This window comes from Sparus aurata, chromosome 6 (assembly GCF_900880675.1).
Source record: "Sparus aurata chromosome 6, fSpaAur1.1, whole genome shotgun sequence".
NCBI lineage: Eukaryota > Metazoa > Chordata > Actinopteri > Spariformes > Sparidae > Sparus > Sparus aurata.
Window position 1 is genome coordinate 21,997,514 of NC_044192.1, and position 27,908 is coordinate 22,025,421.

General features: G+C 41.1%; 3 protein-coding genes and 1 pseudogene across 6 annotated transcripts; all 4 read right to left on the reverse strand.

Annotated features, from left to right (window-relative positions):
- Nucleotides 1-2,012: 2,012 nt before the first annotated feature.
- On the reverse strand, nt 2,013-12,458 carry LOC115582700 (G-protein coupled receptor 84-like). Of its 3 annotated transcripts, none has more exons than XM_030418816.1 (3): nt 12,383-12,458; nt 4,212-4,397; nt 2,013-3,542 (listed from the first exon to the last, which is right to left on the reverse strand). In XM_030418816.1, the coding sequence occupies exons 2-3, from the start codon at nt 4,256-4,258 to the stop codon at nt 2,312-2,314; spliced, it is 1,278 nt and encodes a 425-aa protein (XP_030274676.1). In that variant the 5' UTR covers nt 4,259-4,397; nt 12,383-12,458; the 3' UTR covers nt 2,013-2,311. The 3 variants fall into 3 exon arrangements, with proteins under 3 accessions (XP_030274676.1, XP_030274675.1, XP_030274674.1); XM_030418815.1 differs by lacking the exon at nt 12,383-12,458 and adding an exon at nt 5,910-6,037; XM_030418814.1 differs by lacking the exons at nt 4,212-4,397; nt 12,383-12,458 and adding an exon at nt 5,910-6,164.
- On the reverse strand, nt 6,468-9,824 carry LOC115582702 (G-protein coupled receptor 84-like). The gene is made up of 2 exons (XM_030418817.1): nt 9,735-9,824; nt 6,468-7,944 (listed from the first exon to the last, which is right to left on the reverse strand). Exon 2 carries the CDS (start codon nt 7,934-7,936, stop codon nt 6,731-6,733), a length of 1,206 nt encoding a protein of 401 aa, XP_030274677.1. The 5' UTR covers nt 7,937-7,944; nt 9,735-9,824; the 3' UTR covers nt 6,468-6,730.
- Nucleotides 12,459-17,819: 5,361 nt separating the features above from the next.
- Nucleotides 17,820-24,247, reverse strand: LOC115582894 (G-protein coupled receptor 84-like). Of its 2 annotated transcripts, none has more exons than XM_030419124.1 (2): nt 24,192-24,247; nt 17,820-19,544 (listed from the first exon to the last, which is right to left on the reverse strand). In XM_030419124.1, exon 2 carries the CDS (start codon nt 19,541-19,543, stop codon nt 18,314-18,316), a length of 1,230 nt encoding a protein of 409 aa, XP_030274984.1. In that variant the 5' UTR covers nt 19,544; nt 24,192-24,247; the 3' UTR covers nt 17,820-18,313. The 2 variants fall into 2 exon arrangements, with proteins under 2 accessions (XP_030274984.1, XP_030274985.1); XM_030419125.1 differs by lacking the exon at nt 24,192-24,247 and adding an exon at nt 22,938-22,995.
- Nucleotides 20,198-27,797, reverse strand: LOC115582907 (G-protein coupled receptor 84-like; annotated as a pseudogene).
- Between the last annotated feature and the right edge of the window lie 111 nt (nt 27,798-27,908).

A 27,908-nucleotide genomic window follows, 5' to 3' on the forward strand; every position in this document is an offset into this window, starting at 1 on the left:
TGTTTCGTTTCTTATCACATTATCACAATATATAACTATGACACAGATCCACAGTTTGCTCTGGGTGGCGCCTTATTCTTTAAAATAGTATATCGACACTGAATACAGTTATCTAGCTTAAATAAAATCAAATTCAGCATTAAGTCATTTTAGATTATCTAATAACACTTGGAGTAATTTTGGCCTTGTATAGACTACTGCACATTTTGATGGAGCTTTATTTATCGCCTTCAACCTGCAGCATGTTGAGGGCTGTTTTCAGTGCAGCATCAAGTTAGGCTAGCAACATTAGACAGCTGAAGGTGAATGTGGACGGCGAGCAAACACAAAAAACAAATGTTTTTATCAGGAGTTACTGGAGATGCAACACGTGATTAAAGGTTAGTAAATTTTCTTTTTAGCCAGGTGGCCTGAAACCACGTCAGATGTTGCTCTGGCCCCTTTGGCAATGTAAGGTTTATTTAAAATGGGTACGTTTTGCTTTCTTGTTAATAAGGATAAGCTAACTTAGCTAACAGGACATTGATCTGTGGTTAATCCCCAGTGGCTAAAATGCAATCAGAGCAGTATGAACTAATTTATATTTACGTAGCCTACATACCTCTTACTTCAGTAAGCTTCTACTGTTGTCAGTGAAGTCAGAGTGAAATAGTATATTTATGTAGTTTTGCTGGCAGTGGCTTTTGACACTTTGGTGTGTAGTGAAATATTACAACAGTGGTGATAAATTCTCATTAACATTTAAGCTGGATCAGAACGGAGAATTTGTACGGAAGGAGAGATCGCACTGATCCGCTGCTGTTTACTTTCTCTCTGAGCGTCTCCGCCTACAGATGTTCAGCTGAGGGGATACGCTGCTCAGCAGTTGATCCGACTCACGTCAGGAGGTCAATTATTAGGCTATAGCCTATTTACTTTTATATACAGTCAGTCACCACTGAAAGAAGTTGTGCGCTCGCAGCAGGACAGATAATTTAACTTAATGTGGCCATGAATAAATTAATTGTTTCGCCTGTTATGTGTTGCCCAAACGCAAATCTTGAGTAGTCTACTCTGTTTTCTCACATTTAAAAAGGTCTTTGTACAGAGACAACATGAGATTTGCTTGTAGCTACAGCACCTAAAAAACCCACTGTGACCTATTTTCATACGCACACCCTGCCTCGCTTTCAATAAAACACACACTGGCATTTTATAATTGCGATCAGTGAAATATATGAAAACAATATAAAACACAGTTTAAAACAACAGTTATTGTTGCTCTAAAGCTTCATATTTAAAAGCCGCTCAATGTAGAGCTGTCAGAAATTAAAATCAGCCTCCTCTTGTCATATTTGCAGCAACACTGTTGATCAGGCTTTTTTGTATCACTCATACTCTCCATTAAAACAACCTGCTCCTCTTGGCTGAAATCAGCCCGTTGTCGCTCCATTTAGTAAGGAAGTGAGCCTCCTTCGCAGTACAGGCCTAAGGTCAGACTCATAATATATGGTTAAACCTTTGAACTGAAAGGTTTATCACACTATAGGTCTTAAAATGTGAAAATGGTTAGCAGTTGAGAGATTTCATTCAACATTAAGAAAAGTAATCATAATGTAATCAAATGTAATTAGTTACATTACTTTAAGAAAGTAATTGAAATAGTTACACTACTATTAAATTTTCAACAGGGTAACTTGTAATTGTAACCAACTACATTTCCAAAGTAATCTTCCCAACACTGCCTCCAGGGTTGGTCCTCAATCACGCCTTGTAATGGTAAGTGTCAATGTCAGTACTCCACTCACATGTCAACTAAAGGCCAGGTCACGCGAACCTCTTTAATCATTAGTCTTGCACGATCATGAGACAGAGGTTAAAGGTTTAAGTTCCTGAATTTCTAAATAAAGGCATGTTGTGATTTACACAGGAATATCCCGATTTTGTAACATTGGTGTTTTCTCATATGATGTAACAGCTAGAAAAGTGGTGGTGTATGGGCTAATTGTTACTCAGAATTTTGAACACAGCTGTAGATTTTTACAAAAAAATAGAATTTATTACATGTACATAACATAAACACATAATATAATCTTTTGAATACCATCAAAGCAAACAACAGAATACCACATGGAAATGCAACAGTCTGAGATGTTAGTTATGCCACATAAATGCAATTTAACCTTTTCAACCTTTGCTTTTTTACACTGTATGAGAGTTTCTCTTTCCCTTCTTTTGTTAACCTAAAAGTTAATAGTATCTTCACGTAAGCTGCACTAGTGATTTACGAGAATAATGTTGTACTCGTTAATATCAGGTGAAACAATCAAGTTCATGATACTGTTGTTCGCCACCAGGTCCACAGGCAGGTGAGCGGTGCAGCAGCCCTGGTGAGCAGCACATGGTAGGCTTGTCGAAACTGTCTGTTCATGACAGCATAGAGCACAGGGTTGATACAGCTGTTGAGCCAGGTGAGGTTTGCAGTGAACATGTGAAGAACCTGTGGGGCACGGCCATGTTTGTCGACTATGTTGAGCAACAGGAAGGGGACGAAGCAGAACACGAAACACAGAAAAACAGTGAAGCACATGCGTGTGACACGCTTAAACTCGCCATCATCTCCTGTAGTTGCTGTGTGAGAGGAGGATGCTGCACCTGTGGGAGCAGGTGTGGATGAAGGTGACGTAGGGACGATATCAGGGGTAGTCTTGTTGGCTGCTGATGAATTTGGAGCCTTGGCAAAGCTCTTGTCACATGTGCTCTCATCCTTTCTCTGGGTTATATCAGCCTGGCTGCTCATCTCACAGCTACATGTGTTGCCCATACCGCTCTCAACACCGCTGTCGTCTGTTCCTTGTGCTGAAGAAGCTGGTTTCTTCCTGGAGGACCGGCGGCTGAACCTATAGCGAAGTAGAGCTTTTGATGCAATTTGGACACGTCTGTAGATGAGGAGGTAGAATGCGCCAACACATCCCAGACCGACAAAAAAGATAAAAAACAGCAGGATGGTGCTGTAGGGGCGACCCCTGGTACGATGGAAGCTGCATGTGCATACCTGTGGCACAAATACATAAACAGGCCATAGTGGGCCAAAGCTGGCTAGGCCGATTGCCCAAGCTGAGATGATGAGTAAAATAAGACCGCGGTCAGAGAAGACACGGTCAAACACAGCTCTCTTTGCCACCAGTAGATATCTGCCTCCTGCTATCAGACAGAGGGTGATAATGGAGACAGAGTTGGAGAGGAAGAGGAGCAGGCCAAAGATTCTGCACCACAGCTGACCAGTGCGCCATCTGAGGTGTAGATAGGAGTCAACTGAGATGGGCTGCAGTATGGTGCAGTACAGGAGATCAGCTAGAGCCAGGTTGACGATGAGCACATTGAAGCGTGTCCTCAGATGAGGATCTATGGCGAAGGCAAGAATGGTCATCAGGTTCCCCAACGTACCTATGATGGTCACAGCACATCCCCACAGAACAGCAAAGTAGCGGTAGCCAACGACTGAAGGACTGTAGCAGGAGAAGAGGTCGTCCTCTGTTAGGTTGGTTTGGTTCATCATCATTCTGTCAAGGAACAGGAATCAGAAAATAGGTTAATGTCTTTGTCATGAGCTCACAGGAAGTTCAATTTTAAGAGAAATCTACTCCTCCACACAATGTGTTCAAGTGTGACCAGTGCCACAGGAGAAAAGGGAAGTCACAGGTGGTCTAGATAATTCACCACTTCCTTTTTAACCTCAGACCTCACTCTGATAGAAACATTTGTTTGCAGTCCTCAGCTATAATCATAGTGCTAGATGAAAAGTTATATATGGTAATGTAGTTAAATTGTTTTTTGTGGCTATATTATTGTTAGGACAGTTTTAAGTTTAAGAACAACAGGTTTTCTGCAGTTTTGGGATAAACTAATGTAATTTCATTTATAACTGTTGTGTATTAAGTGCTGTGGCTCTGGTAAACCAAAGTACATTGCGAGGCAAGCATAACCAATTCTTCACCATTAACTCTTAAAGATATATAAAATGAACAAAATAACAACAGGTTTAGTTAACAGTTTGATTTTAAAAGATTTCAGCCCTCTAGTTTATAATATGGTCACATAAATGAGGTGAATTTCTCACATATGTTATGACTTTGAATTATTAACACATTGTATACAATCAATCTAGAATTCAACATTTAATATATGATGATATAATGCTGTTAAAAACAACACAATTATCATTTTCTCACCTTATGGCTGAACGTTCCTGCCAGTCTTTCGAATTGTTGATGTGCATCTATGTCACTCTACGCAGCAGTCTGTTGCACTGAGTAGCTGGTTTCCTGTTGGTATTGCGTATCATTTGCATGTTCAGTGTTGCTTTAGTGCCGGTTAAATGATGAAATGGTTTTCAACAGGGATTTTCCGTGTCATGTCTAAAATCAGGAAGAGAGATCTTGTGTAATTTTCCTCAGGACATTTTCTTTTTTTGTATTTAAAAAGGAATAACCAAAAACATATATTTTTTTTTTATTTGCGTTATTAGTTTTGTCTGCATACTACAGGTCTATTATCGTCAGAGACTCTAAGCCCAAACAAAAGATGACTTGACCTCAGTTGGTCATTGCTACCAACACTGCTGACACAGATCCAATGTATTGATTTTATGTTATTTTACTTCTGTGCAACAATATGAAAGCTTTACAATTGACCTCCTTACAACTCTAAGAATGGAAATAAATCTGCATGTCATCAGTTTTCATGCGATTATTTGTATACATTTGCATACAGTGTGTGAATGGTAATAATTTTCAAATGTTCAAATCATCAAAATGTTTTTATTTTTTTTCAGAAAACGACTTAATGCTTGTGAAACATTTGTTAGTGGAGGACGTTTGTATCAGTTGTCAAGTGTTTCAGACATCACACATGTATTAATTCATTCTTCTGAAGGACAGCTCTGTTGTTTTAACCCTGGTGTTTCCACACTCGTGCCATCAGATTATATACATGATGTGGTTGGTAAAGTAAACACATGCACTAAATGCAAGTACATGCTGCCATAGGCATATAGTACATTGTTCTGCTGTGCTGTAAAATCTAACACTCATTAACAAACTGGAACTTTTCAACTGTGCAGTGAAATGCAGATGAAAAAAGATATTTAAATCATTTTTCATATAGACAAGTCTCTACAGAGGCATATGGTAGTTTTAATTTTGTGCTTGCTCAGAATTGATCTTTGAAACACAAATGCATGTTTGTTGTAGGTGGTCATTTGGGAAATATTCCAGGGAGTGATCAGAAAACACATAGAGCGCTGACAGTGTGTATTACTTTTTCTCAGTGTTTTTCTTTAATTATTTATTTCCACACTTGCTTTATTTTCCTTAGACATTGATAACTGCATTGTGCTCCAGTGAGAATTACTTCTTCACTGCAGCTAGGGCCGGGTGATATGGCCTAGAAATTGAATCTCCATTTTTTTCACACCAAACTCGATTTACGTTTTTAACCCCCTTGAACCCCAAGGTCCCCCAATTGGGGGACTTTGAGACATGCAGAACAATCAAAGAGCCACTACTGCACTAATTATGAAAGAATATGGTCATATCTTATATCAAATTAAACAGCAGAAACTGGGCTACAATGTGTAAAATGCATGTTTATATGACCCAAACACAGCCCAAACACTACTCAAATAAACAACTGAACATCAAACTTCGTGAATCACCGATTTGTGGACCCAGTCGCCACATTTCTGGCTCTTATGCTACAGTACATGATGCAAAACACCCGAGCTGCCCCTCATATGAAAGGGCAGACTTCACAGATTTAAATGACACATAGCACTTGCAGCTACGCCGATTCACCACAGAGACAGAAGCCAAAGTATAGGAAAACAAAAATACCACTTCTCCAAAACATGGCTGTAAAATTCCTCTTACCTTTGCTGTTTTGCCGTAAAAAGTTTTTCCCTGGTAGCCCTATGTGTTTTCTTAGATTCATACAGATCAAACTGCTGACGAGACGGTGAGTTTTTAGGAATTAACTCTTGGCTTGCTGCCATGTTGTTGTGTATGTTTCTCTGTGAAACTTAAATGCGGGGGGAGGGTGGAGCCCACTATGAGCTAAGGGAACCCATGGGGAGCAGCGGCAGAGCAAGTTAAAGAGAAAATCGATTTAAATTTTTTTTTTAAATCGTCCTAAACCGCAAACTTGAATTAATTGATTTTACCGATGTATCACCGAGCCCTAACTGCAGCTATGATATTGAATTAATGGCTGGCGTATTAGACTTAATGCTTTAATGCAACGTGGTTATTGTACCTTTTCCTGTTGCACATGCACTTCCTGTATCTGTCACACAGGAGTAAATATAGACCATTACTTGCATGCCCAAGTGGGAAAATGTGCAAATTAGCAAATGTAGAACTACTAAAGTTGTTAGTGACTTAATCCCTTTAGGACACAGACACATAGCTGAAGTGTCTAACCTAGTACACATTTGTTGTTCCCACTGATGCTTTGCTTATGTAATGAACCACTGTAGGAAGTTGCATGAACAATATGGAAACAGAGATGTGGGCTTTTTAGGCAGGTACAGAGTCATATTTTGCAGAATGGAGGTGGATGGCAGACATCTCTTTTGCCCATTTCTCCTGAATCATAAACTTACACCAAAACAATCTAGATGAACCAATAGCAATACACTTAAGAGGAAACATATGTTTCTGTGTATATTTTTGGGTGCTCAAAGAGATGACCATCAGGTCCACAGGCAGGTGAACGGTGCTGCAGCCCTGGTGAGCAGCACATGGTAGGCTTGTCGAAACTGCCTGTTCATGACAGCATAGAGCACAGGGTTGATACAGCTGTTGAGCCAGGTGAGGTTTCTACAGAACATGTACAGAACCCGTGGGGCATGGTTATGTATGTCGGCCATGTTGATTAACAGGTAGGGGGCAAAGCAAAACACAAAACCCAGGAAAACAGCTAAACACATGCGTGTCACATGCTTCATTTCCTTATCATCTCCCAAGGCTGTGCAGTGGGACGAGGAGGCTGCAGGTGTGGGTGAAGGTGAGGTTTCGATGATATCAGGGGGACACTTGGTTGCTGATTCAGCTGTGGCAGAGCTGTGAGTAGGCTGGGATGACTTTTCACAATTGATCTCAACTGTATTTTTGGCTAGTTCTGCCTGGCTGCTCATCTCACAGCTACATGTGTTGGCCATACTGCTCTCCACTCCACTGTAATTGGTGTCTTGTGCTAAAGAAGCTGGTTTCTTCCTGGAGGATCGGCGGCTGAACCTATAGCGGAGTAGAGCTAGTGATGTCATCCGGACACGTCTGTAGATGAAGAAGTAGAATGTACCAACACATCCCAGACCAACAAAAAAGTAGAAAAAGAGCAGGATGGTGGGATAGGGATGGTACGTCTTCCCGTCGATACTACATAAGCAAACTTTTGGCACAAACACGTAACCAGGCCATAGTGGGCCAAGGCTGACCAGGCCTAGTGTCCATGCTGAGATGATGAGTAAAGAAAGACCAAGGTCAGAGAAGACACGATCAAACACAGCTCTCTTTGCAATCATGAGATATCTGCCTCCTGCTATCAGGCAGAGGGTGATAATGGAGACAGAGATGGAGAGGAAGACGAGCAGGCCGACGATTCTGCAGCACACCAGACCAGTGCGCCATCTGAGGTGTAGATAGGAGTCAACTAAGATCGGCTGCAGTATGGTGCAGTACAGGAGATCAGCTAGAGCCAGGTTGATGATGAGCACATTGAAGCGTGTCCTCAGATGAGGATCTATGGTGAAGGCCAGAATGGTCATCAGGTTCCCCACCGTACCTATGATGGTCACAGCACATCCCCACAGCAAAGCAAAGTAGCGGTAGCCAGCGACTGAAGGGTTGTAGCAGGAGAGGAGGTCGTCCTCTGTTTGGCTGGTGTGGTTCATCATCATTCTGTCAACTAATAATTTGGAAGCAAATTGGTCAACAAACTACAACAAACCACACTGAAGGAAACAACATAAGAGCCTGAAATTTGAGTTCCCTGAGTAATACTATTATAGAATTATATCATATTTATGGATGACCTGAGCCAATCTACAGGATTGGGATCGTGACCGATATGGGCATTTATGTCAGAGCACAATTTGTGGCAGAACGAAGACGCCTGTGTAACGTTACTCTGGAAAACATGTAACATCTGCAATATGACCGCTGCGCGGAGGGGTAAAAAAAGGACTGCATTGAATACTACAGATGTTGTACGATAAAATATTACAGAGAAGGTCATTAAATTCATTGCTCTGTATAACCAGCTCATCTCTGTGGTAGAGGATCAGGGGTTTCTTCGTCATCTGGAGATTTTGAATCCCCAGTATGCCCTACCATCTCGGCATTACATTACATTGATTCCACTTTCGAGTTACAACGTGCTGGTATGCGCACTAGTTTCGTGGGCCTCATACAGCAGAGCATGTAAAACAGGCAATTGAGGAGATGCTGAATGCGTGTGAAATAGACAAGTACCGGGTCCAAGTCATTTTACGTGACAATGCAAGGAATATGAAAAAAGCAATGGATGATATATAGGTACCAAGCGTGGGCTGTGTCGCACATACACTTCCACATGTCAGCTGGCTTTACACGAGGGTGTGCTGTCACACCGCAAACATCATCTGCTAACACAAAGAAAGTGGTAGGCAAATGTTGCGATAGCATATGCAGAATAAGAGAGAGACATATAAAAGTATATACTTTGTTTCAACAAAATAAAAAAAAAACTATTAAGGAAGAGCATGGATGCAGGTACTTTTTTTCTTAATGCAGCTATATCATCCAGGAAAATATCAGTTAAGGCTAAGTATCAGATCGGGACTTGGTATCGGCATTTACTAAATATTAAAGGACTCGGATCTGGATGGAGGTTAAAAAACCTGATCGGCACATCCCTTATTATGTTCCTCTTCTTCATCTGAAAACCAACATTGTAATGGAGAAAAATGGTCCTAGAGGAACAGCTTTGTCAATATCACCCACTTCTACAATAAAGATGTTAAATAATAGGGATGGGCTTTTTATTACTCAAATCTAATAGTACTTAAAAAACAAAAAATTCCTTGAACATAAGACTGAACACAACCAAAAATGAACACAGAAGTGAAAATGTGATTTAGTGACACATCTTAAACATGACATTCAGTTGTAGCATTGTTAAAAATATTGAAAAATATCAATATTGAATATTTGACTCCACTCAACACAAAACACAAGCCTTCTTAAATGTACGTGTGTGTGTGTGTGTGTGTGTGCGCAAGTGTGTTTGTGCAAGTGTGTGTGGGTGTTGGGGGGGTTACAAATAGAAAAGTATGTGATTATTCTATGTTTAAATCAGTCCTGATGTGCAAATGGAACACTAAGTTGTCATGCCTATCCCTTTAAAATAACTGTATGGAACGACTGAAGCCTGATCTGTTGTCTCTCTTTAATCTAAGTAAATTGTAGATGCTGCCATTAGCACATTTTGCTGCTCAAAATTAGGACAACATTTGAATCGTTTAGTCGAAACTGCCCATCATAGACCTAATACACCAGGCTAATGTATTTAAATTGCTTGTTTTAGCAGACAAACAGTTTAAGACACAAGCGATGGCAAACAGCATCCAGCCATTTTCCTTCTATCACTTTACTGTAATCACTTTGTCAAACATGCATGTTGAAACAAACACAATTTTACAGCGTTAAACTTCTCACCTTTAAGTTGATGACTTTCTTCAGTTGTTTGTGAAGTGAATACAATGATCTTATCTGCTAATAGTCAGTCTTCCTGTTCAAGTATAATCTTAAGGACATCCTCTTTCTCTTAGTTTCTTCTACAGGCACATAATTTTTCATTTTCATGTCTTAATGTTTGTTTGCTCGGTGCCCTAAACTGTATATTTGCAGATATGCTCAGTGTAACTATTAAGTTTTTTTTTTAAATCATGTGTTACCATACTGTACCATATATACAAACGCACGATTAGAAAAATAAAAAATGACTCACATTGCGCACATTTGTACTCAAATTCACATACTGAACTACTACTACAACTAGACCTACTACTACTAGACATCCAAACAAACAAACTCCAGTGGCTCCAATTACTTCTTCACTAAAACTATGATAATGAATTAGTGAATGGCACATGGGACTAAATGCTTTAAAACACGATGTCATATCTGAACCTTTTGCTGTTCCACATACACTTCCTGTGTCTGTTGCACAAGAGTAAATATAGACCATTACGTACAGGCCCAAGTGTGGAAATGTCAGCAAATGCAGAACTACTGAAGTTTCTACTACTGAATTTAATCCCATTAGGTCACAAGCAGAGAGCTGAAGTGTATGCATCTTCTATTTCTAACCTACTAAGCATTTTTTGTTCACACTGATGCTTTGCTCATGTAATGAACGATTACAGAAATTAACATTGAAAACATGAAAACAGAGACAAAGGGTTTTGAGGCAGATTCAGAGTCATGTGTAGCAGATTGGAGGTGCTTGATAGAAACATATTTATCAATCCCTCTTCCAATGTAACAGAAAGTATGATGATTTTCATAAAGTAGGCGATAAAGAGATGGCAAATGTAGAACCATGTAAAATCACTTTAAAATGTCCTTCAAAATTGTTAGTATGAAAGGGAATCGATAAAAGGTCCGTCTGAGGATTGCTTAGTGCAGGAATTCACACTGGGTCTTTGAGAGATGACTCTTATACCCAGGCTTATTGTATGGAGTTATTTTTGTCTCATAAATACCTGTAAACGCACAGAGGGTGATCTACAAACATTCCTTGGTTTGCACACGTGTTTTGCTATCCACAAATACAAATTTCTAATTTGTAACTTGTATTTTGGTTTTTACAAATACATGTGTATTTGTAAATAAAATGTGTATTTGTAAATATATAATTTTATATTTGTGAAACGGAAAATTCTGCTCGTGAAGTCTGATTCAACATTTGTAAATCACCAATCGCACACATGCATCTCTTTCCTCAATTACGTATTTCTGAGACATTCTTGTCGAGATTCACACAGATCCACAAACAAATAGGTCGTGATTCACAAATGGCCCGCCCTCCTCACCACTAGGCGGCAGTGTTGTTCTATGCATGTAAATATTCCTTCCACAAACACAAAGTTAGGATTTGTAACTTGTGTGTTGGTTTTTACAAATAAATGTGTATTTGAAAATAAAAAAAATTCATTCGTAAAAAAAATGACATTTGCAGAAATGGAAAATTCTGCTTGTGAAGTCTGATTCAGCATTTGTGGATCACCAATCGCACACACGCATCTCTTTCCTCGATGACGTATTTCTGAGACATTCTTGTCGAGATTCACACAGATCCACAAACAAATAGGTCGTGATTCACAAATGGCCCGCCCTCCTCACCACTAGGCGGAAGTGTTGTTCTATGCATGTAAATATTCCTTCCACAAACACAAAGTTAGGATTTGTAACTTGTGTGTTGGTTTTTACAAATAAATGTGTATTTGTAAATAAAAAAAATTCATTCGTAAAAAAAATGACATTTGCAAAAATGGAAAATTCTGCTTGTGAAGTCTGATTCAGCATTTGTGGATCACCAATCACACACACAGATTCACACAGATCCACAAACAAATACGTCGTGATTCATAAATGGCCCGCCCCCCTCACCACTGGGTGGCAGTGTTTTCAGCCCACATTTTCACCTACTCATACTATGTAGTTAAAGGTGCAGTTGGTAACTCTTATAAAAGTGACTTTTTGTCATTTTTGCTAAACTGTCACCATGCAAAGGCAGCATGACATGAAGCTTGTAATCTGTAAAAAAAACAAAAAAAAAACAGGCTCATTAAGTCCCGCCTACCGCGACCGGGCAACAAGAACCAATCAGAGCCAGGGTGGTGTTTGATGGACTGTCTTGACAGCTGTCAGTCACTGCTCATGCACACGCTGCGGACAGCTCCCGCCCCCTTCCTCCTCAGCTCCGCTCGGTCAAGCTCATATCTACGAGAGCGGCTTCAGCAGCTCAGAGGAAGTAATGCGGAACAACAACCATCAGCAGGAAACAATCACCGATACCTCCGTTACCAACAACAGCAGACACGAGTAAAAAGAGGGAGGCAGAAGAAAAAAAAAGCACAAAAGTATGAATTAGACAGAGCCCGGCATAACACCAGAGTAAACATCGGAGGTGGAGGGAGCTCCGTGATCTGGAAGGATTCAAAACTGACGCAGAGTTGGCGACTTTTCTGCTCGACAGGTAATTACCCCTGCTTGATTTGATTTTCAGCGGGGCTAAAAAGCTAATTGTAATTGTTACCGTAGTGCATGTGATGTTGCTGTGATGTTGCAGTAGGGCTTACGTTAGCTTGTTTCCGATGGTAACGTTAGCTTGTTTCCGATGGTAACGTTAGCTTGTTTCCGATGCTAACGTTAGCTTGTTTCCGATGCTAACGTTAGCTTGTTTTCGATGGTAACGTTAGCTTGTTTCCGATGCTAATGCTATCGTTACTGTTTGGCTTTATTTTATTAGAAAATACCAGGAAATGTCTTTATGAAGTGACCTGGCAGTCTTATCGATTTTGTTTTTGTCCTCATGATTATGTGTAACGTTTCTGTGCTCCCACAGCTGAACTAGTTGTAAAAGTAAAGCCAACTCAGATGAATAGACTAGCCTGTATTTCTAAGTTCAAACTCTTATGTTCTGTTCTTGTTCTGCTTTAGGACATGTGGATTGGCCTTTTGCACCATGTCATATGGATGGCTGAAGGAGGTTCACAAGTTCTTGCATTTCAGGTATGATTATGCAGTTTAATCTCCCTTTTGTGTCGCTTTTCAAAGATTATTCAGGGTTTTTATTTGTACATGTACATTTAGAGTACAGTTCAGAAAGAAATTATAATCTGATATTTCCCATTGAATTTGTAGATCAACTACATCCTGATGTATGCCAGCAAGCGATTCAGTGTCAGCCCTCCAGTCTATGAAGCCCGAATCTTACTGGCTGGCCTGGACTTCAACCACCATGTCCACAGACCAGCCAAAAGAAGTCCTGACAGTCCAGAGTATGTTATAAACATAATAAATGCTATTAAGTCTATCTTATTTTTTCACCATCTCAGCCACTATGTTCTGTACCAACAAAGAATGTTCAGAAACCTGGATCAGGTTTTTACATGCAACGGTATCCTGGTTTTTCAAAACTGGGATAACATGTTTACATGTGCAAAACATAACCAGGATACTCCAAAAACACGATCATCATCAGGACGCTAGTTAGCTGTTATTATTCAGACTGTGGCCAGTTGTGTTCAAGCTGTCACAGGTAGATACTGCCTCCCTGATGGTTACTGAAAACTATAAAAGGCACAATAATGTATTTAAAGTCAGGCCTCATCTGGCAAGGCCAAACTCAAAATTTCACACTAGATCAACCAAGGCATAATTTTGACTGTTTCAAATTTTCAATGTAATAACTTTGTTGAAATAAAACCCATGTAGCTATAGGACCCTGACTCCTCCTAAATGTGTGTATATATTACACCCAATTCTTTATTCTCTTTCCACAGGTCAGAGATTGCCACAGACAGAGGCATGCTGTTGCACTTTGAAGAATAAAGAATCTTCCAGCAAAAATAAAAGTTTGTCAACCATGACTGACAACTAACTGTGCATTGTTACTCTGCATACAACTTACATTGTTATATTACTTTGAAAAATAAAGCTTGACAACATTTATAGAGTTATTACTTGTTTTTGATAAGCATATTTGCTTTTGAGACATGCATGCCTAGACCCAGACACAGTGATTCTAATTTCTTATACTGAAGGTTAGTTTTTTAAACAAGTCCAAAGGGTATTTCAGTAAAATAAGGTAAAGTGCTATGTGTGTTTTTACATTTATGCAGATAGAAACAAATCCCTTTAGAAAGAAACTTTATCAGATAAATAATGAAATCACAAATATTTTGATTTGTAAATTTTGAACAATATAAAAAAAGAAAAATCAGTGTACAGTGTTGCACAACACTCAAAAATGCAAATGCACATATTAGGCGGTTGGTTGCAGCATTTCTTCTCCACAACTGTGGGCATTTCCCTGCATCTCTGGGCTGGGGTTGGACAGGAGGTGCTGTTGGAGGAGCAGCAGGGGCTGAGTGGCTTAGGACATCACAGATGAGGCTGGGGTCCCGTGTCAAAGTTTGCTCGATATGTGGCATGCCTGATGTACATCCAAGCGTTGAATTTGCTCCTAGTAATTACAAGATACGATATAATAGTAAAACAACTATTACCTGAGATACAATGATAATTGTTTGTGTTTAGAAACAGACTATTACTACTGAGAATACTTACACGTTCAAATGCAATCCTCTGCAATCTCAAACGTCCGACTCGAGCAGTGTCATCTCATCTGTACAGGTCATCGGGTGTTTGTCTCACGCGACGCCCTCTGCCCCGGCATCCCCGGGCCCGGCCCGATCCACCTCGTCCACGGCTCTCTCGTCTACTCGTGGTCGTAGAAGCAGCTGCTGGGGTGTACTCATCATCTGAGCCCAGTGTCTCAGTCTCAAAACTCTAAACATGTCAATAAAAATGTCACATTTTGCAAAGCGACAAATGTAAATAAGCTGCTAATTTACTGGTGTGAGTGACGTGCTAAGCTAAATACTACACTTTCCGAACGTTATTTTTATCACAAAATTAGACTTTATTGCTGAATAAACATGTAATGAATTGAGGAACAAGTTTCTAGGTAAGGTATAGCCATGTGAAAGTCACTGTAAAGCGTTTTATATCTAGCTGTGTGGAGTGTAGCTCATGTTATCGATTCTTTGTGCCATGTTGTTTACCTGTAGTGTTGTGAGGTTCACGAACGAACCGATTCTATTGAACGGCTCGTTAACATGAACGATGGGAACCGAGTCGCAGCTGGGAACCGTTCTTATCTATCTATCTGTCTGTCTGTCTATCTGTCTGTCACTGTGTGCTCCTCCCCTGAGTGGGACAGAGAAGTTACATGGGGAGGAGCGCAGTCCAGCTGCACGGTGCTTATTAGATATGCAAATGTATCATGACGCCACCTGAGTTGTGCAAGCTGCCTTTTCGTAAAAAAAAAAAACAGAAACACGTGACTGCCCCTGCCCCCCTGCACTAAAAGCTGTTTTGCACGGAAATTCATTGTAGCCTGCTTTGTTTTTTAATGTTTATTTGTAAGTGTTAAGGTCACGGTGTCGTATGAATAACAAGTCATGGTAGCTTTACACACATACAAACAATTTGTTTAAAGGGTGAATTCAAAATAGGGATGTCACTGTCAAAGCAGAGTGATATGGCGCAACCTTGAGGAATATTTACAATGAATCCAGATCAGACTTTAAAATCTAGTCCACACATGTCAAATGAGGTTATAATCAATATTTCAGAATAATTCAAACTCCGATATTGGTGGGATATCTAATTGTGTATTATTTTGTTACAAATCTCACCCCATCATACATCATAGTGATTATTTCCAAGATAAAATTAGTTACTACCAGGCTGGCTTCTTAAAACTTAATAAATATAAAAATTGGTCAAATGAGCCAGTTTCTTGAACGGCTCTTTGAAAGGAACGGCTCACCAAGATCCGGCTCCCCTCAAAGAGCCATGAATCCCATCTCTATTTACCTGGCCTCTTCAGTCGCGTGCACAGGTCGCGTGCGTCGTGTGCACGGCAGCCTCCTCTCGGGGAGGGACTTTGGAGGCAGGGCAGGAGAGCAGCGGAGAGGGAGAGGAGGGATCTGAAAGTTGTACTTGTTCAAATTTAATGCTAAGTCCTCTCTCTCCTCCAAGTTACCAACTGCACCTTTAACCTCCCATTCTCACCACTGTGGGGCAGTGATGGATCACAGTTTGGTTCCTTATTGCTTGTGATTATACACATCAGATGAGTGGTATCCGAGTCCAGTTTTTGCAGCTTGACTTAAGTGGAAAATCCTTAAATGTTTATATATAATCTTAATCTTTAGTATCATTAGTAATGTAACACCTGACATAACAGTTAATGTCATAAGATGTATGTGTATCAGCCAAGTGTAAAACTAGTATTTGCTGTATTTGTTGTGAAAACTTCCCTCACCTACAGTGCCTTGCAAAAGTATTCACCCCCCTTGAACTTTTCCACATTTTGTAACATTATCACCACAAATGTAAATGTATTTTATTGGAATTGTATGTGATAGTCCAACACAAAGTGGTGCATAATTGTGGAGTGGAAGGAAAATGATACATGGTTTTAATTTTTTTTTACAAATAAAAAACTGAAAAGTGTGTTGTGCAAAAGTATTCACCCCCCTGAGTCAATACTTTTTACCTTTACCTTTGCTGCAATGAGTCTCTACCAGCGATGCACACATAGAGACTGAAATATTTGCCCATTCGTCCTTGCAAAATAGCTTAAGCTTAGTCTGACTGGATGGAGAGTGTCTGTGAACAGCAATTTTTAAGTCTTGCCAGAGATTCTCAAGTTGACTTGGGTCTGGACTTTGACTGGGCCATTCTAACACACTTTTGCAGACTCTAACAGGTTTTCTTCCAAGATTGTCCTGTATTTGGCTCCATCCATCTTCCCATCAACTCAGACTGGCTTTCCTGTCCCTGCTGAAGAAAAGCATCCCCACAGCATGATGCTGCCACCACTATGTTTCAGGTGGGGATGGTGTGTTCAGGGTGATTTGTTTTCTGCCACACATAGCGTTTTGCATTTTGGCCAAAAATGACAATTTTGGTATCTGATCAGAGCACCTTCCTTCACATGTTTGTTGTGCCCCCCACATGGCTTGTGGCAAACTGGGTGGCTTTGTTTCAACAATGGCTCTCTTCTTGCCCCTCTTCCATAAAGGCCCGATTTGTGGAATGCATGGCTAATAGTTGTCCTGTGGACAGATTCTCCTGCCTGAGCTGTGGATCTCTGCAGCTTCTCCAGAGTTATCATGGGCCTCTTGGCTGCTTCTCTGATCAATGCTCTCCTTGCCCGGCCTGTCAGTTTAGGTGGACGGCCATGTTTTGGTAGGTTTGCAGTTGTGCCATACTCTTTCCATTTTCAGGTGATGGATTGAACAGTGCTCTGTGAGATGTTCAAAGCTTGGGATATTTTTTCATATCTTAATCAAGCTTTAAACTTCTCCACAACTTTATCCCTGACCTGTCTGGTGTGTTCCTTGGGCTTCATGATGCTGTTTGTTCACTAATGTTCTCTAGCAAACCTCTGAGGCTTTCACAGAACCGCTGTATTTACACTAAGATTAGATTACACACAGGTGGACTCCATTTACTAATTAGGTGACTTTTGAAGGCAACTGGTTGCACTGTATTTCATTTAAGGGTATCAGAGTAAAGGGGGAGAATACTGTAACGTTTCACTGATACGTCCGAGACAAGGAATAACTCTGAAGGAGATGCTTTATTTAGCCTCAGAAGCACGAAATACACGATCACTTTATCAGCTCTCAGCAACACACAACTCCCCTCACTCTTTCTTACAGACTCCCAGACTCACGCCCCCCCTCCCCCTCTTCACCAACCACCGTCCCGCACGTCGATTGATCTGACCTGCCGTCCAGTGATTGACAGAGAGACCGGAGGGTAACAGGTTGACAGCTAATAGATTTTAACCAGGAACGCTACAATACTTTTGCACACCACACTTTTCTGTTTATTATTTATAAAAAAAAAATCAAAACCATGTATCATTTTCCTTCCACTTTACAATTATGCACCACTTTTGGTTGATCTATCACATAAAATCCCAATAAAATACATTTACATTTGTGGTTAAAATGTTACAAAATGTGGAAAAGTTCAAGGGGGGTGAATACTTTTGCAAGGCACTGTAGGTGAGGGAAGTTTTCACAACGAATACAGCAAATACTAGTTTTACACTTGGCTGATACACAAGTTTTCTTTTTGGCCTTTCATGACTTTATTGATAGCACAGCTGAAGAGGAGATAGGAAACAGGGTTAGAGAGGGGGGGAGTGACACACAGTAAATGGACCCAGACCGGGAGTCGAACCCAGGTCTGCTGCACCAAGGACAAAGCCTCTGCACATGGGACACCTGTCCACCAACTGAGCCAAACGGCGCCCCGAGTTGCAGAGTTATGATATTTGAACTAGGTGGTACTTAGCTTGTAGTGCTCAAAATCCAAAGAATACATTTCCAATCTTGATAGACAGATTCGTACTACAGGTAAGAGGAAACATATGTTTCTTTTTGTTGAGCTGTCTCTTTCAGTTCCATGAGGTCAAGTACTCAAAGAGACGACCACCAGGTCCACAGGCAGGTGAACGGTGCTGCAGCCCTGGTGAGCAGCACATGGTAGGCCCGTCGAAACCGTCTGTTCATGACAGCATAGAGAACAGGGTTGATACAGCTGTTGAGCCAGGTGAGGTTTCCAAAGAACATGTACAGAACCAGTGGGGCACTGTTATGTTCGTCGGCTATATGGATTAACAGGAAGGGGACAAAGCAGAACACAAAACACAGGAAAACAGCTAAACACATGCGTGTCACATGCTTCATTTCCTTATCATCTTCTGAGGCTGTGCAGTGGGACGAGGAGGCTGCATTCGTGGGGGCAGGTGTGGGTGAAGGTGGTGTAGTGACGATATCAGGCGGAGAATTGGATGCTGATACGGCTATGGCAGAGCTTTGAGTTGACTGAGAGGACTTTTCACGAATGGTCTCATGTATTGTCGCGGCTAATTCTGCCTGGCTACTGATCTCACAGCTACATGTGTTGGCCACACTGCTCTCCACTCCACTGTCATTGGTGTCTTGTGCTGAAAAAGCTGGTTTCCTTCTGGAGGAACGACGGCTGAACCTATAGCGAAGTAAGGTTTGTGATGCTATCCGGACATGTCTGTAGATGAGGAGGTAGAATATACCTACACATCCGAGACCAACAACAAAGTAGAAAATTAGCAGGATGATGGAGTAGGGATGGTACGTTGTCCGGGTGATGGTGCATACACAAAACTTTGGCTCAAACACATAACCATGCCATAGTGGGCAAATGCTGGCCAGGACTAGTGCCCACGCTGAGATGATGAGTAATGAAAGACAAAGGTCAGAGAAGACACGGTCGAACACAGCTCTCTTTGCCACCATGAGATATCTGCCTCCTGCTATCAGGCAGAGGGTGATAATGGAGACACAGTTGAAGAGGAGGAGAAGCAGGCCGAAGATTCTGCACCACAGCTGACCAATGCGCCATCTGAGATGTAGATAGGAGTCTACTAAGCTGGGCTGCACTATGGTGCAGTACAGGAGATCAGCTAGAGCCAGGTTGACGATGAGCACATTGAAGCGTGTCCTCAGATGAGGATCTATGGCGAAGGCTAGAATGGTCATCAGGTTCCCCACCGTACCTATGATGGTCACAGCACATCCGCACAGCACAGCAAAGTAGCGGTAGCCGACAACTGAAGGATTGTAGCAGGAGAGGTCGTCCTCTGTGTGGTTGGTTTGCTTCATCTTCATTCTGTCAAATAACAAATAAAATTGTTCAACAAACTTCAACAAACCACACTGAAGGAAACGACATAAGAGGCTGATATTTGAGTTCCCTGAGTAATAATATGATTATATATTATATCCCTCTTCTTCATCTTCAGTAATAGGGATGGGAATTTTATTACTCAAAATTGATAGTCCGCTTAAAAAACAAATCACAGTGACGCATCTTAAAAGGAACCGTCAGTAGCAGTTTTGGCAAAAATATTGAAAAACATTAATATTGAGTGTTTGAAACAGTTTCAGCGCTCATTTTACACAGTATTGCTACCGATACCAATCTGATCTCAAGTAATGTCTGACTAGCGAAGGTGAATATTATCCAGGACTGTGCAGGTCGTTATGGCCTGTCAAGTCCTGTAGTGGACTTATATGTTTTTGGTGTCTGTTTTTGTCTGTTGTGCCAGCAGAGGTACAGTAAGAGGCTGGGCGGAGTTTCACATCACCGGCGCTGCGGACGCACATGTAAACTTGCATCAGATTGGCAATTGGTGCGTACCAGTGGCTCCGCACCCCACAACCTTACTCTCAGCACCTCTGCAGCTGGCAACCTGAGCCTCCACACGTCACCTGGTCTGTCAGCACCACAGTGAGCAACTTCTCCAAACACCTCTCCCTCTCTTACGGACTCTCCAGCCGGAGTTTTTCTAAATCCTGCTCTGCATATTCCATTGTTGAATTGTCGTTAAATCTGCCTACATTCAACATCTGCCTCATGTCTGCTTTTGGGTCCTGCCCTGCACCACAAAGTGTAACACAAGTAATTTAAGTGAAAACACTAGAGATGTTAGCAGCAGATCCTTTAAGTCCTGTAAGTTGCGAGGTGGGGCCTCCATGGGTCGGACTTGTTTGTCCAGATGCTCAATTGGATTGACATCTAGGAAATCTGGAGTCCAAGTCAACACCTCAAACTCGTTGTGCTCCTCAAACCATTCCTGAACCATTTTTGCTTTGTGGCACGGTACATTATCCTGCTGAAAGAGGCCACAGCCACCAGGGAATACCGTTTCCATGAAACGGTGTACATGGCCTGCAACAATGCTTATGAAGGTGGTATGTGTCAAAGTAACATTGATGGCAGGACTCAAGGTTTCCCAGCAGAGCATTGCCCAAAGCATCACACTGCCTCCGCCGACTTGCCATCTTCCCTTAGTGCATCCTGGTGCCATGTGTTCCCCAGATAAGCGATGAAAACGTGATTCATCACGTGCCCATTGTCGGTGGGAAGGGGTCAGCATGGGCACCGTGACTGGTCTGTGGCTATGCCGCCCCATACGCAACAAACTATGATGCACTGTGTATTCTGACACCTTTCTATCAGAACCAGCATTAACTTCTTCAGCAATTTGAGTAACAGTAGCTCATCTGTTGGATCGGACCACACAGGCCAGACTTTGCTCCCCTCGTGCATCAGTGAGCCTTGGCTGCCCATGACCCTGTTGTTGGTTCACCAGTTTTCCTTCTGTGGACCACTTTTGATAGATACTGACCGCTGCAGACCAGGAACACCTCTGCTCTGACCCAGTCGTCTAGCCATCACAATTTGGCCCTTGTCAAACTCAAGCTCACATCCTTGTGTTTGCCCATTTTTCCTGCTTCTGACACAATTTTAAAATATGAAAATCGATTTTTTATTTAACTTGCTCTGCCGCCGCTCCTCATGGGCTTCCGTAGTTCATAGTAGGCTCCGCCCTACTCCCCGCATTGGCTTTCCACAGAAAAACAAACACAACATGCGGCGAGCAAAGAGTTCGTTCGTAAAAAGGCACTGTCTTGTTAGTAGTTTGGTTTTGTAGCGTCAGACCTGAACAAACCACCGTCCGCTACAAAGTTTGTTCAAAGGCTGTTGCAACTTAACCGATGGGCCGAACCATTTATTTCAGCATCTCAAACAGACGCCTGGATCACAGTGGGACGCTTGTTGTTCACTACGAGATGTACAGACCGCGGCAGCCCACAAATACCCGCTAAAAAGCAGCCAACATTAGTTGAATCATTTAATCATTGTGTCCCGTATGACAAGAAAGGGTCCAGGGGTCCGTTTCACAAAGCAGGTTCAACAAACTCTGAGTCTAACCCTGAACTCTGAGTTGATCTACTCTGAGATAGGAAACTCTGAGTTTTCGGTTCCAGAACAGCTGATTTGAGTTAGTTTGATCAACTCGGAGTAGTTTAACCTGGAGTTAAGCACGTGCACCACAAGTATAAAAAGACAGCATCAATGGAGCCCCGATTCGACGAGTCACCATGGCAACAGGGAAGAGGAGGGCTACGTTTTTCACCCCACTGAAATTGTAAATATTAATGCGCTCATACGGTGAGTTTGAGCACGTTTTTAGAAGGAAGTGTAACACCGCTGCAGCAGCAAAAGAGAGGGAGAAGGCGTGGGAGAACATTGGTGCTCGGGTTAATGCGTAAGTTTAAATGTAGCCTAGTCCTTTGCAATCACAATAATATTACAGGGGGAAACTGCTTGAGTGGTAGCCTATTAATAGCCTATATTAATTTATTTCATTTAGGTGCAAACCTGAGGGGGAGAAGCACACTTGGCTGCAGCTTAAGATGAAACATAAAAACATTAGACCTCGGCATAATCTCATGGGGGTACCTCATTTTGGTCATGTTTTACATTGTAAAGTAAATATTAAGTGGCTGTTTGACTGTACAGTTGTTTTATCCCCAACATAATGCTGTTTTCACACATATAAATGTCTTCTCATCTATATCATGTTCTGTTAAATAATTAAGCCTATTTAAACTAACACAGACTTCTACTCAGCCAACAGAAAGAAAGCAGATGCCCGTAAAACGGGTGGTGGCCCAGCACCGCCACCTCTAACGGAGGCAGAGGAGCTGAAAATGATAAAGATGTCTAGGGCGAGGCACACTTTTCTGACCGCTCTGCATACAGTTGCCTTGCTCAAGTGCTCTGCATCTCCGACGTTGTATAAAAAAACTCCCATTTGCAAAAAAACGCAGCGCAACACACAATATCTGCTGGGATGTGAGAGCATGACTTCGGTTGGTAATGTTGGAAATGTAAGGACGGATTAGGTTGTGTATGTAAATGATGGACTGTGACGTGAAACGGTACCGCTCAAAAAGATAATTGTCTGGAAATGCAAGAACATCTATGCGCGGTCTGATAATCATCTCCCGACGAATATTTAATTCTCTGCGCAGTAATGCTGCACCTTCATCCACGGGATCATTATTAAAAGGACATGCCATGGTAGTGAAAATTGCCGCCACCTAATATAACTTCTAATGTAGGCCTACTGACTGATTTTTGCAATGATCAATGAGAACTATACTACACCAAAACTCGCCTGATGACTGAATGAATGAGGAAATCAAATACCGTGTGTGGCTGAAAGAGGGCGGAGACAGACAGAAACTCGAGGTTTGTTTAGAAAAACCTGGTCCCGACCAGGTTAGGTTCAGAGAGTATGTTACCATGGTAACTGACCGAGAGCTTAAGTTACCTCTCTCTGTGAAACAGGCTAGAGTTACCCCTCTTTCTCTGGTTTGAGTTACCTCCCTTTGTGAAACGGAAAACTCAGAGTTTCCCTCATTTCAGGGTTAACAGACTCAGAGTTTTCACTAAACCTGCTTTGTGAAACGGACCCCTGGTGAACAGCTGTTACGGATGCAGTCACGTTGCATATCGCTGAAGACATGCTGCTCGTATATACAGTAGAAAAGCCGGAGGTTCATCCACATGCTGAAAATGTTCAACCTAAGATTTGTGCTACGAAGCCACAACGGGGCATGATGTCTCAAGCCAGAGGAAGCAGACAGGCTCGTGTTGTGTAAAACAGACAGCAAGCACACACCTCATGTCCTGTACATCCACCAACATGTCATGTTTACTATGCAGTGCATGCAGATGTTAAATTTAGATTACATATCTTCAGGGATATGAAATACTTTTCTGTAAACAAAGGCACCTTTTGCCAAATTCAGTATTTAATGAAAGTTATGTTAATACTTTATCAATTTCAATATGGAAACTGATCTGTTTTTATAATAGCAAGCAATCTGACATGTTAAATTTATTTATTTCCATTTGCACATTAGGACTGATTAAAAACATAACTTTTTCTTATTTCTAAAAAGCTCAGACACACCCATATGTATATATGTACATATATATAAACATATATATAAACATACATATACACACACACACACACACATATATATACACACATATGGGCGTGTCTGTGCTTTTTAGAAATAAAGAAAAAATTATGTTTTTAATCAGTCCTAATGTGCAAATGGATCACTCAGATGTCATGCCTATCCCTTTAAGATAACTGTAGTGAAAGACTGAAGCCTGACCTTTTGTCTCTCTTTAAACAGACGAAATTATAGATGCTGCTATTAGCACATTTTGCTGCGCACAATTAGGATTACATTTGAATTGTTTAGTCTGAAGTGGCCATCACATAAACTAATGCACCAGTGTGATGTTTTTAAATTCAATAAATTCAGTTCAAGACACAAGGTACGGTGAACTGCATCCAGTCATTTGTCTTAAATAATTTTACTGTAATCACTTTGTCAAACAAACATGTTGAAGCAAACAAAAATTTGACGTTAAATTTCTCACCTTTAAGTTGATGACTTTCTCCAGTAGTTGTTGAAGGGTATACAGTGATCTCATCTGCTGCCAGTCAGTCCTGTTAAAGTGTCATTTTAAGGACATCCTCTTTCTCTTAGTTGTTTCTACAGATGCTTTCATTTATATGTCTTAATGATTTTTTGTTCCGTGCCCTAACCTGTATAAATGCAGATACACTTAGTATAACTGTTATGTGCTTAAGTTGCTAATTACTAGACTGTACTGTATATACAAGACATAGTGATTTGAAATATTTGAAAATGACTCACAGTGCGCACACTTTTCACATTTATTCACAATTCACATTACTGAACTACTCGTGCAACCAATTACATTTCTAATTCATTGTTGTCATATCTCATTACATTACAATGTTAGTCTTGAAAACTTGTATCTTTAAAATCCCTTTTATTCTGGCCAAACAACCCACTAAAACCTGCCAACATCTGGCTTTTGTCTTCACTGTGAATGTGTACAATCAGCATTCATTCCCCGGTCAATTGACTCACATTAGTCATGGTCAACAACAACTTTAACCATTTTGAATTTATCATCATTTTTTTAGATAACCCAAAAACCATAAATTTAGTTTTATTCCAATTCCAGGATGATAAATGTTCATCAAACTACCTCTTGACCATTGAGTTTGACCATTTCACATACTTTACTAATTCTGACTTTCTTTCAATCCTGCCAAGAACAAAAAATAAACATAGCTCCAGTGGCTCCAATAACTTCTTCACTCCAAGTATGATAATTAATTAGTGATTGGCACATGTGACTAAATGCTTTAAAACACAATGTGATTATTGAACCTTTTGCTGTTCCACATACACTTCCTGTGTCTGTTTCACAAGAGTAAATATAGACCATTACATACAGGCCCAAGTGTGGAAATGTCAGCAAATGCAGAACTACTGAAGTTTCTACTACTGAATTTAATCCCAGTAGGTCACAAGCAGAGAACTGAAGTGTATGCAGCTTCTATTTCTAACCTATTAAGCATTTTTTTGTCCACACTGATGCTTTGCTTATGTAATGAACCATTACAGAAATTAACATTAAAAACATGAAAACAGAGACAAAGGGTTTTTGAGTCATGTGTTGCAGATTGGAGGTGCTTGATAGAAACAGATTTATCAATTCCTCTTCGAATGGAATTGAAAGCCTGATGATTGTCATATAGTAAGTGATAAAGAGATAGCAAATGTGGAAGCATGAAAAATCACTTTAAAATGTCTTTCAAATGTGTTAGTATGAAAGGGAACTGATAAAAGATCCTTCGAGAGATTGCTTGGTTCACTTGGTTGCTGGGTGAACACGCTAATTTACTCTCATTTTCAGGCGCGATGCTATGATGTGTGTTGAAGTTACAGCCGTTGGTTTTTGTCAATACCTTTCCATCTGTCTCTGTCAAGCAGCGCTTGAACATCATTCAGTCAGTGCGAAGTCTGAAAGAGGCTGACGTTAAATGTATTAAAAAATGACCACTGTGTGTGGTTTCTTCTATTACAAGACACTTTACCATCAAAATTATTTTTGAAAGTGTTGTTTAAAGGCACAAAAATTTTGTAATTTTGCTAATAGGAATCAGAATATAAGTTAGCTTCTATGTAATGTGCTCACAGGCAGTTAAAGTTGATCAGAAATCAAGTCCTCCCCACTTCTCCTTCAAAAGTCACCAGTGCCACAGGAGAAAAGGGAAGCCACAGGTGATCTAAATGATTCACCACTTCCTTTTTAACAGAGACCTCACTCTGATAGAAACATTTGTTTGTTGTCCTCAACTATAATCATACAACTAGACGAATAGTTATACATTTCTTATGTCTGTCACACAGGAGTAAATGTGTGAAACTGTCAGCAAATGCTGAACTATTGAAGTTGTTAGTGATTTCCTCCCAGTAGGACACAAGCAGAGAACTGAAGTGTATCCAGCTTCTATTTCTAACCTATTAAGCATTTTTTGTTCACATTGATGCTTTTCTTATATAATGAACCATTACAGAAGTTAACATTAAAAACATGAAAACAGAGACAAAGGGTTTTGAGGCAGATTCAGAGTCATGTGTTGCAGATTGGAGGATGCTCAATGCTCGAAACGTATTCATCATTTCCTCTTCACATAGAAGCAAAGGACTGATGATTGTCATTTAGTAAGTGATAAAGAGAATCTCTTTAAAGCCTCCAGATGTGTTACAGAACATTTCAGGTACACGTGAGGAATAAAAAGAAAAGTATAACCCTGGCTGTTATTGGGGCCATGTTACTGTGCAGTTTACACCTCTTCACCTACTTTACTTAAAAAATGAAAAAAAATTGAAACTGATGACAATGGCTGAATGAGATGAATATCATCATTTCATTAGAACCTTATATGAGGTAGTGGGGCATTAGCGCAACTGGGCAACAGATGATCTGCGAGCGGCGAAATACAGTGCGAGGATCAGTTGCTGGACGAGAGGCATGGTTATGTTTGTCGGCTATGTTGATCAACAGGTAGGGGACAAAGCAAAACACAAAACACAGGAAAACAGCTAAACACATGCGCGTTACATGCTTCATTTCCTTATCATCTCCTGAGGCTGTGCAGTGGGACGAGGAGGCTGCATTTATGGGAGCAGGTGTTGGTGAAGGTGATGTATTGACGATATCAGGAGGAGACTTGGTTGCTGATTTGGCTGTGGCAGACAGAGAGGACTTTTCACTATTGATCTCATCTACAGTTGGGGCTAGGTCTGCCTGGCTACTCATCTCACAGCTACATGTGTTGGTCACACTGCTCTCCACTCCACTGTCATTGGTGTCTTTTGTTGAAGAAGCTGGTTTCGTCCTGGAGGATCGGCGGCTGAACCTATAGCGGAGTAGAGCTTGTGATGTAATTTGGACACGTCTGTAGATAAGGAGGTAGAATGTACCAACACATCCGAGACCAACAAAAAAGTAGAAGAAGAGCAGGATGGTGGGGTAGGGATGGTACATCTTCCGATGGATGGAGCACATGCACTCCTTTGGCACAAACACGTAACCAGGCCATAGTGGGCCAAGGCTGACCAGGCCTAGTGTCCATGCTGAGATGATGAGTAAAGAGAGACCAAGGTCAGAGGAGACACGGTCAAACACAGCTCTCTTTGCGACCATGAATTATCTGCCGCCTGCTATCAGGCAGAGGGTGATAATGGAGACACAGTTGGAGACAAAGACGAGCAGGCCGAAGATTCTGCACCACAGGTGACCAGTGCGCCATCTGAGGTGTAGATAGGAGTCAACTGAGATGGGCTGCAGTATGGTGCAGTACAGGAGATCAGCTAGAGCCAGGTTGACGATGAGCACATTGAAGCGTGTCCTCAGATGAGGATCTATGGCGAAGGCTAGAATGGTCATCAGGTTCCCCACCGTACCTATGATGGTCACAGCACATCCCCACAGAACAGCAAAGTAGCGGTAGCCAATGACTGAAGGACTGTAGCAGGAGAAGAGGTCGTCCTCTATTTGGTTGGTTTGGTTCATTCTGTCAAAGAATAATTTGGAAGCAAATTGTTAAATTAGAATCATATCATATTCCACTTCTTCTTTTGAAAACAAACATCATAATGGAGAAAAATTGTCCTGGAGGAACAGCTTTGTTAATATCATCAACTGGCCCATGTGTCTAATAAAGATATTGAATGATAGGGATTGGTTTTTTATTACTCAAAATTAATA